At 46.0% G+C, this 11,134-nt stretch overlaps 1 protein-coding gene across 1 annotated transcript in view; it reads left to right on the forward strand.

Moving 5' to 3' along the window:
• The window catches only part of pcbp4 (poly(rC) binding protein 4), a gene marked incomplete at both ends in the record, with an annotated part of 54,752 nt that extends 45,102 nt beyond the window's left edge, over positions 1–9,650 (forward strand). The window contains 3 exons of the mRNA XM_080000716.1: positions 1,953–1,999; positions 5,065–5,234; positions 9,215–9,650. Of these exons, the coding sequence (XP_079856842.1) occupies positions 1,953–1,999; positions 5,065–5,234; positions 9,215–9,650 (653 nt within the window). The remainder of the gene's footprint in view (positions 1–1,952; positions 2,000–5,064; positions 5,235–9,214) is intronic.
• Between the last annotated feature and the right edge of the window lie 1,484 nt (positions 9,651–11,134).

Raw genomic sequence — 11,134 nt, forward strand, 5'->3', positions numbered from 1 at the left:
CCCAAAAAAACATTTCTATCTAAAACAATATTTCCATCATTACTCTTCATTTCGTCATATATCCCTGAATCAGAGACACATTTCCTTTTGAAATGTTTTGTTTTCAAGTCACCTCGTATTTTAGCAACGCTCTTTTTGTGTTTTATTCCCTTGTTATTTTCATTTTTGTGTTTTCTTTGATCATTTTGAAAAAAATAAAATAAATCCTTCATTACCATTACCACGCCTCCGGGGGACAGAAAAGCCTGTGGATTACACACAAGTAAATAAAATAAAATAAAAAATCAATTCATACATTATTTCTCTGCGGGGAAAGCCGATCGTACAGACACACATACACACACACACACACACACACACACACACACACACACACACACACACACACACACACACACACACACATACACTTTAGGTGTGTGTAATGATATGTAAATTGATCCATATATACTGTACATGCACCCGTTTAGCCACAACATTAAAACCACCACTAATATTGTGTAGCTCCCCCTTGTGCCGCCAAAACAGCTCTGACCCGTGGAGGCATGGACTCCAAGACCCCCATGGATCTGGCTTGTTGTTCCAACAACTCTCACAGATGCTCCATCGGATCGGACCCTAACCCCGCCCGTCCACATGATGTGGAAGAAAACATGATTCATCAGACCAGGCCACCTTCTTCCATTGCTCCATGGTCCAGTTCTGATGGTCATGTGCCCATTGAAGGTGCTTTTGGTGGTGGACAGGGGTCAGCATGGACATTCTGACTGTTCTGCTTCTTCGGCAATTTGTGCTACAGTAGTTCTTCTACCGGATCGAACCAGACCGACTAGACTTCGCTCCTCACCTGCATCAATGAGCCCATGGGCGTCCGTGACCCTGTCGCCGGTTCACCATAACACCCAACAAGACCTGTCGTTCTGGAGATGCTCTGACCCAGTCGTCTAGCCATGTGGTCCTTGTCAAAGTGGCTCAGATCCTTACGCTTGCCCATTTTTCCTGCTTCCAACACATCAACTTCATCCAGTGACTGTTCACTTGCTGCCTCATATATCCCACCCCTTGACAGGTGCTATTGGCAGGAGATGAGCAGTGTTATTCACTTCACCTGTCAGATGTTTTAATGGTGTAGTTTATCAGTGTATACGGTAAACAGTGGTACCTCGACTTACGACCGCATCTACTTACGACTAATCCAAGATACGAGCTGCGATAGTCACGAAAATTTGTATCGACTTGCGACCGACTGCTCCAAGATACAAGCGTGGAAATTTGCAGTTGGCGCCTCGGCAGCCAGTCAGCAGTCAGTCAGCAGTCAGTCAGCAGTCAGTCAGCAGTCGACCTACATCGTGTGTGCACGTAGTTCGTGGCTTATCGATATTTTTTTTCATATTTACTGTGTTTGTGCTGTGTATTTTGTTTCTTTTCACCCTTCATGATTTCATAATTCATATGGGAAAAATTGCTTCGACATACGACTGTTTTAACATACGACCGTTCTTATAGAACCAATTACAGTCGTAAGTCGAGGTACCACTGTATTAAAGAAAAACATATTTCTGCTAACAAATTTTTCCTAGTCTATTCATCTATTTGTCAGTGCTTTATTGCCCTCCATCCTCAGTTTGTTCCACCCTTCCCTTTCCATTATCATCATCATCCCACTCGCCCTCTTCCCCTCCGTCTTTATCGCCAGCCTTCCTCTCTTTACGAAGTAATAAAATCTGAGAATCTTGTTTTGCTGATGATTTGTCTCTCTCTCCCCTCGTTTTCTGTTTCCTCTGTCTCTCCTTCCTCCCTCCCTCCCTCCCTCTCCCCCTGCCTGTCCATCTCTGGATTTCTCTCCCCTCGTTTTCTCTGCTTCCCCTGTCTCTCTTTTCTCCCCCTCTCGCTCCCTCTCGCTGTCTCTCTCTCTCTCTCTATTTCTGCCACCTCTGTCTCTCTCTCCCCAGACGCTAACTCCCAGACCACGTCTCAGGAGCTGCTCATTCCAAACGATGTACGGATCCACGTAACATTTCCAACTCTTCATTTGTTTTCATTGCTGTTCAGGCTCTGAGCAGGGCTACCTCTGGCTCAGCTGAGAGAGAGAGAGAGAGAGAGAGAGAGAGAGAGAGAGAGAGAGAGAGAGAGAGAGAGAGAGAGAGAGAGAGAGAGAGAGAGAAAATCCACACCATAGTCACACACACACACACACACACACACTGTTGCAGGTCGAATGTTTGAGGCTGGACTTTGTGTTTGATTCCCTCTGGCTGCTGTTGGAACTCCGTCCTTTCAGAAGATTTTAGGATCATTACAATGAACCCAACCAAATTTGATCGATCTGCAATAATCAGGATACATTTGCACAATAAATGGCCCAATCGACAGGACGCCCAAACGTGTCGCCCCTCACCCAAGAATCGTCAGCATTAGCGTTTGCGTCTTCTCTCCTCACGAGGGGCTACCTCCACTCTGCTGCAGCATTTAGTCCATAAAATAGCAAGTTCTGCTATTTCTGTGGTGGCGGCGAAGTGATATAATTCACCGCACGCGATAGAAGCTCTAAACTGTTTCTTCATAGTTTTGTAGAGAACCTCTTCCAGTGTTTGGAATCACTGTAAAGAGATTGCGGATCGAATCTCAGGTGGCCTCATTTTCTAATTCTGGTTATACAGATTCATCCGAAAAGCAAAGAGTGGGAAACGCACCACCGTGCCCACGGGGGGGAACTTTGAATGTATATAGTATAAAATAGGACAGGATAATGCCCGCCGTGGGCCTCGAATCGGCCCAATCAGCGCCCGCTCGAGGTGGCTTGGCGGTGCAGCCGGCGCACCACGCCCCCACCACAAGTATGTATATACAAATCCAATATTGATATAACATTTGAAATATCAGGAAAAGTTACAAAACAAACAGTCATATAGTTTGCTAATCCGCCGGCCACCATTGGCTGGCGGCAACCGTGTCGTACATCAGAGTCGATTTCTGAGGCTTTGAAACCTCGTGTATCTGGTCCTCCTACTACCTCCTACCTTCCTACTCAAACTGCTCTGTACTGCGTCACCAAAAATGAAAAACAACTCTTAGAACAACAGCGGCCTCCGATTGGTCCATCCCACCGCTGGACGGAAGCACCGAGGACCGACTGGATTCCGGCCCCGTTGCGTTGGTCTGAACCATAGCGTGTCCTCAGAACACCAGGGGCAGGGTGTGGATTTGATAGAGGAAGAGAGTAGGTTGAAAATGACCAAAATGATCCATGAACTTCAATATATTGACGTGAAAATGTACCCTGTGTTCTATGTACATTATGGTGCTTGTTTGTCCCAAATCGATTCCTCCTTTAGTGTGTGTTAGATGATGGACAGTCACTCAGCCTGTGTGTGTGTGTGTGTGTGTGTGTGTGTGTGTGTGTGTGTGTGTGTGTGTGTGTGTGTGTGTGTGTGTGTGTGTGTGTGTGTGTGTGTGTGTGTGTGTGTGTGTGTCTGTGTGTGTCTGTGTGTGTCTGTGTGTGTGTGTGTTGGTTGCCAAGCACCTCTTCGCTGCCATCTAAACACTGTCATCACCAACACACACAGGCAAGCACAGACACACACAGGTATGCTCACACACACCCGCAAGCACACAAACACACATACAAAAACACACACAAAACACACACACACACACACACACACACAATAACACAGGCATGCTCACACACATACATGTGTGCACACACACAGTCACGCACGCATACATACACACATAGGCACACATGCTTACCGACACATAAATAAACACACATTTATACACACGCATAACTACACCCATAGGCATGCATGCACACAAACACATCTTTGTGAGTGTTGTAACCGTGCGTGTGCATGTTTGTTTGTTTGCGTGTGTTTTTGTCGGTATGCGTGTATCTGCAAGTCTGCGCATGGTTTCGTAGGTGTGTGTAAGTATTTGACACCAGCCATTTTTACCTCTCCTGCCTACTTCCCTCTATTCTTTTCTCTTCCCTCCATCCCTCCTCCCCATCTCTCCTTCCTCCCATCTCTTACCCTCATTCCAATTACAAGGGCAGCAGGAATTCTTCCTAAAATAGCCTCCGCAGCCTCCAACCCAGCTTCAAGCCGATTTTCAGCATCGAGCTCCACACAAACCACTCACAGCGGGTTGGAGGGGAGTGTGTGTGTGTGTGTGTGTGTGTGTGTGTGTGTGTGTGTGTGTGTGTGTGTGTGTGTGTGTGTGTGTGTGTGTGTGTGTGTATGTGTGTGTGTGTGTGTATATCCCCCCATTATCCTCCTCTAACCTCACACCACCCAAAAATGTAACCGATTTCAGTGTGCGGCACTCTTACCCCATCGATTATCGTACCTTTGGGACGTTTTGAGAGCGTTTCATTTGAATGCATAGCTAAAGCGCCCCAGCAGGATTTTTCACTTTCATTATTTACCCTCCTGCATCAGTGGAATTTTAATGAATCTGTAGCATTGACATAAGCATATCAGAACATTTGGGCGTGTGAAATGTGTTTTTTTTTTTTTTTTTTTTTTTTTAAACAAATGCATTTACTTTACTTTGACTCCGGAGAGTCATAGCAGCTAATGGGAAGACACAATGCAGCTAATGGGAAAATCGGTCTTTAATTTTGGAAATGCTTTTTTGTAGGAGATTGAGGAACTGTCACACACACACACACACGCACGCACGCACACACACACACACACACACACACACACACACACACACACACACACACGCACACACACACACACACACACACGCCGTACTGTGAATAGACAACTGCAGCAGACAGGAGAATCACACCAAATCTGTTTAGACGCGTGACCCACAGTGAAAGGAATGTTTTTGGTTTAGAGGGAGAGAGAGAGAGGGGAAGAGAGAGAGAAGGGAAGCGAGAGAGAGAGAAGGGAAGAGAGAGTGTTTTGAGGAAGGAGAGAGAAAGGGGGACGAGAGAGACAGGAAAACAAACAGACAAAGAAGATGGAGAGCAAATACGAGGGAAGAAAAATCCAAATGTGTTAATCGCTCTCCCGCTCTCCTTCACTTTTCCCTCCCTCCTCGCAGCTGATTGGCTCAATCATCGGTCGCCAAGGAACCAAGATAAACGAGATCAGGCAGGTGTCGGGCGCCCAGATTAAGATCGGCAGTCAGATCGACGGCACCAGCGACCGCCACGTCACCATCACGGGCACGCCCATCGCCATCAATCTGGCCCAGTACCTGATCACTTCCTGGTGAGCATCAAGCTGTTACAGTACTAATCAATACATACAGTAGTAAGCATCAACCAGGGTCAGTACCTGATCACTTCCTGTGGAGCGTCAGCCTGACAGAGTACCCGATCAAAACATTGTAAGCATCAATCCGGTGGCCGTCTTTGTCATCCCCCATCATGCATTTGTGCAGTGACTGTGCTTCAACAATGCAACCTTCTCACTCTCTCAGATGTCGTGAAAGGAAAACATTTCAAACCGGGATGCGTTGGGAGTCAACCCGGGTGATTGGCACCAGAATCTTTTAAATTGATCCAGTGTTCATTTGGGAGACAGCATCAACCGTCTGCTCCGCACCGAACTGCAGTGCGTGACGCTTTGCCTGTTGGTGCCGAAAGGAGCTCTTTTAGTGGGCGTTCTTTGATGGCCACGATTGCCCCATTGTAGTATACTACCCCTGCAATAAATAGTACAAGGTGGCACTCATGGTTGCCCCGGTGGGTATCAAATGGCAATCTGAACCAACTCTCTTCATACTGGATCGATTAAAATGATCAAGAAGCACTATAGTTATCCTTTCAATTAAACTCCAATTAAATCAAAGAGCCATTCGGCCTCATTCTTTTCCACCGTCAGATAAATAGCAACTATCAGGGTTTTTTTTTGTTTGTTTTTTTCATGAATTTACACTTTTGGTCCCATTTTATTTATTTATTTGTACATTTTTACAGGTAAAAAGGGCCGAAAGGACAAGGTATTAGGGATGTCCTTCAAGCCCAACGCAAATTAAAATCTCCGTCTTGTCTCAGAGACACAAGGGAGTCCCAGGGACCATCAATATGCAAATGGAGATTACAAGGTGGGATTAAATTGATATTTCACTTCAGTCTTTTTGCCACTGACACAGTCAAGAAGAATAGACCGGGGGAGTTTACAAATGAATTCACAGATACACACACACACACACACACACACACACACACACACACACACACACACACGCACACACACACAGTGTGAAGCATTTGCACAGGCAGGTTCACTGTCATTTCATCTGAAATGTCAGGTCAGTGAAGGTGACGGAATGACGTCAGTCAATGACAAAAATACTCTTTCTGGTCCTTTGGATGGACAGAGAGGACTGAGGTTTTTTTTGTGTTTTTTGTTTAGTTTTGCTGAGGTCACCTCCTGGCTGACCCGCTTCAGCTCAGATGTCAGACGAATCCCAAAAATAATGGGAAATCAGAAGCTCCTATCAAAGTACAATGAGTGCACACCATATAGGTAGAGATAGATAGGCAGAGAGAGATTTCCTAGCGTTCATAACGAAAGTGATGTCTATGAGTGATGGACTAACGGGCCCATATTTTAGAGGATTTTTTTCATCGACAATCTGTACATTTTAGGGTTTTGTCCAAGTTTGAAGCTGTATGAAGAGCACAACAGAATATTCTTTGATGCGGTTTTCCTTTTTGAGGCCGGCCGTGTAAGTTACAAGGCGTCAAGTGCAGCAGTCTAAGCTTACTATTGTGCTTGATCAAATAGAAGGTATTTAAATAGCTGAACGCATCACACTGCTCCAAAGCTGCTAATTATCAGCTCGGCTGGCAGGCGGCCCAAATGCAACCAGGCCCGCTCTGTTTAAACGGCTATGAGCTCACGTCCCAATGAGTATACCTGTGTGTGTGTGTGTGTGTGTGTGTGTGTGTGTGTGTGTGTGTGTGTGTGTGTGTGTGTGTGTGTGTGTGTGTGTGTGTGTGTGTGTGTGTGTGTGTGTGTGTGTGTGTGTGTGTGTGTGTGTGTGTGTGTGTGTGTGTGCGTGCGCGTGCGCGCGTGTGTGTGTGTTGCGTGCCTATAAACCGGACCATCTGTGAACACTACAAACACAGCTGCACTGTCACTCATCGGCTGCGTGGCGAGGCTCGACATGTCAACATGGGAGTCAAGTGGTCCTCTTGGTGGGGGAGCTTATATGTACAAGAGGGAGAAATGAAAACCCAACTCATTGTATCATCATCAACGTCGTCATTTACACAAGTTTAAGGCTTTTTTTATGAGAAAATATTCACCATTTATTTACATGGCGTCACTGTAAACCAGTGGGTTTAAGCGGCGTTGATTTTTAGCAGACCGCATCAATGTAGAGTCCCAGCTGAGAGAGTCAGTTTGTTGTTATTGTTTAGCATTTTGGAGGAAATATCTATTCAGCATAGAATTCAACCCAAGGCGATTCTCAAGTTTATGACAGAACACATTAACGGCTAAACAAACGAAAATGCATGGTTCCATTTTTTTCTCACAGTCAAACAATTTTCAGGAATACACACGCTGAGCAATAAACTGCAATATTGCCTTCACGGCCATGTGTGGACCCGTGCAACCATAGAACCATAGAAACATGGAGCCATACAAACATGAAACCACGCAGCCATAGAAACACGGAACCATGGAACAATAGAACCATAGAAACACGGAACCACGGAACCACAGAACCATACAGTATAAACATGGAACCATACAAACATGAGACTATGCAGCCATAGAAACATGGAACCATGACACCACAGAACCATACAGTATAAACATGGAACCATAAAAACATGGAACGATGCAACCATAGAATCATGGAAAAATGGAACCATACAAACATGAGACCATGCAACCAAAGAACCACGGAACCATTAGCACTTTACACAGTGGTAGATTGAAATGATGGAAGGAAACAACATATTTGGCCCCTACAACACGCTTTCCTGGTGTTTGTGGGTTTTCTCCTGCCGCCAAACACACGCAGGCTCGGCTAAATTGGCCGTTTGTGTTAAAGTGCATCCTTCTGATGGAGCGGCGGGGGCGGCTTCCCGCCTTCAAACTCTAGCGAGCAGGGATAGGATCCCGTCTCCCATGGCCCCAAGTGGGTACAGGGGATGTACGGGTGGAGGGTCGATGGATGTGTCTGCGCCCCTCCACCCTTACTCTGAGGAGACCTTGACAGTCATCCAAAATCGTTGAAAAACGAAAATCGTTGAAAGAAAACGACGTCCAATTTAACATTATACTCCTAACGGGTATTTTGTTCGAGAGATACTTCAACCGGGATGTTTAACCGTCGTCTCTGCCCATAAATCTCTTCCTTGTTTCCTTCCATCTTCCGTCAAACTCTCGTTGCACATTTCGTTAGAAAATGAGCTGCATGTAAGAAAAGCCTCCTCCCCTTTTTAATATGCCATCTCTGGCCAACTGCCGCCCCAAGCTGCTCAGCTGTTTCATTTGAAATTAAAGCTTCTCATAATATCTCTATTAACTCCCCTTCCCCCTCAAGGATGCCACCTTCACTCTCCTTCCAGGGTTTTCCTCCGTCAACTTCCTTCGAGTATTCGGGTTCGGCTGAGCGCAGGTTTTCCCGGCTCATCAACGCGTTCCTTCTCGTGCTGTTAGTTTTTGTTTTGGGGTTTTGGGTTGTTTTCCTGTTGTGTTTTGAACTGGACTCTTCTCTGACCGAGGTTCCCATCCTAATGTTTCCATAACGATTGTGTTTCCTCCTCCCAAAGCCCCACCCACCCGAGCCATCACCCCGACTTATACAGCACACCCCTCATCCGTACAGCGAACCCCCATACAATAATCTGTTGCAACCTCCAGCAAAACACACCCGTCTTATGATTTTAATCTTTTTTTTTTTTTTGTTAATTGGATTTATTTCACTCTCCAAAATACCCCTGGATTTCTTTGGCTCCTTTGTTCGTTCGCTTGTTTGTTTTCGCCCCGGTTTGTAATTTTATTTTTATTTTCTTTTTTTTACGCATTTAATTTCTCGATTTCTTTCTTTAACATGTCTTTTATTTAACCTTCTAACCCTTCTCCATCCAAACCTCCCTTCCTCCTTCCCTCCCTCCCTCCATCCACCCTCTTCTCCCTGTCCTCTCCCTCCACCTCCCCTCCCCTCTCCCCTCCCCCCCCACCCCTCCCTACCCTCCCTCCCTCCCTCCCTTCCCCTCCTCCAGTTTAGAGACTGCCAAATCCACTGCCCAGTCCTCCTCCATGCAGCCTCCCGTTGACCTCACCATGAGCTTCACCCAGCCCGCTCCCCCCGTCTCCGCCTCCTCCTCCTCCTCCTCCACCTCCCCCCTGGCAGCGATGGGTGCCACGTTGCCCCACGCTCCCCTCCTGGGTGGCCCCTTCACCCTGCCCCTCTCCAGTCTGCTGGGCGTCAAGTCCATCCCCTACCTGGCCTTCTCCGCCCAGCCCCCGGCGGCGGCGGCCATGGGCGGCCAGGCCATGGGGGGCCAGGTCATGCACGGCGGGATGCCGGCGGCGGCCGTGTCCATGCCCGCCCACGCGGCGGCGGCGGCGGCGGCGCTGGCGTCCTACACGGCCAAGATCTCGTCCTCGGCCAACGGCATGAAGAAGCCGGAGAGACAGAAGTTCGCTCCGTATTGACGGAGGTGTGGAGGAGGAAGGAGGAAGTGGCCGGCATCGCTGAGGTAGCCAGCGAGAGCGAGGGAAGGGCGGGTCTGTCCGTTGGTTTTTCAGGGTTTTTCTTTTGTTTTGTTTTTATCTCTCTCCTCCGCTCCCCCTTCCAACCTCTCATTTTCTGGTTTTCCTTTCTTGCTCCCTCTGTCCATGTCGTTCTTGTACCTCCCTCTGTCCCCTCTCCTCCTTTGCCCAGCCCCACCTTCTTCACTCCCCCCTCCCTCTATCTATATCTCTTGTTCTTTTCGCTCTCATTTCCTTCCCTTCATTCCCCAACTCTTATTTTTTCCCCTTCCCCCATCGCCCATGGCATTCTTCTTCCTCCCTCATCCATCCTGTCTCGTGGCTCTCCCTCCATCCCCGCATCCGCCTTGCTCTTTTCCTTACTTCCCTCTCCTGTCGTCCCCTTTCTTCCTCCCTCTGTCCATTATCGATCTTGTTCTTTTCCGTCCTCTATCCTGCCCCCATCTCCTTTTTCTACTCCTTCTTTCTCTTGTATCTCTGCCCTGGTTGCATGACAGACAGGAAGTGAGGTGTCAAGGTGTTGGTAGCTATGACGATACTGTTGCTTAAGGTTATTGGGCCAGAAAACCTCTAAAAGCCATAGAGAATCTCCAGCTTGTTGTTACTTTTCCCCCAATTCTATTGTATACTCTCGTATTTATTGACTAATATTAAGAAATATATATATATATATATATCTATATATATATATTCCCTCAGAACGTTTATATCACTGGTCACTAACACTGAGGTGAATGGCTCGGCTTTTATATACGATGATGTCTACTTCCTGTGTACGACCATTTCCTGTAAACAACTTCCTGTCTTTTGTTTCCTCCTTGGTTTTTAATAAGTATGAGTTGTAAAGGAGGATTTTTCTTTTTTTAGAATAAAAAAATATGTCAGATTGAAACAACAAAGCTATTCTTTTTATTGTGTTAACCGTTTATACTTGTTTTTGTTTGCCCGATTTATTTGAAATGTTTTGAAGTTGTTGTTTGTTTTTTTTTTTACTTATTGAGACGAGTATTACATTAACCATTCTAGAAGAGTTTTGATTTGTTCTCAAACATGGCTGCAGGTAAATATTGTAAAACAAAAAGAAAATGTAAAAAAAAACAAAAAAAAAAACAAAAAACCTTATTTTTCTTTCATGCACTGAAGTACAGTTTGGCTCAGTGATGAAAATAAATTCCTTTCGCTCCACAATAGTGGAAGTTGTTTCCTTAAAAAAAAAAAAAAAAAAAAGATCACTGTAAAAATAATAATAACTGAGATGGGTTTTTTTTTTTTTTTTCCTGTTAGTTAGAAGTGAAATAGTGTTTTTAACCTGTCACTTCGACCGCACTCGTTTTAAGTGGAATGGAAATGTCTGCCCTGCTGCTTCAACATCCACTCCCACAGAACTACTGCCGCGTTCCATTCGAGTCAGAACTATGGAAATACAA

Source organism: Zeus faber, assembly GCF_960531495.2.
Source record: "Zeus faber genome assembly, chromosome: 5".
NCBI lineage: Eukaryota > Metazoa > Chordata > Actinopteri > Zeiformes > Zeidae > Zeus > Zeus faber.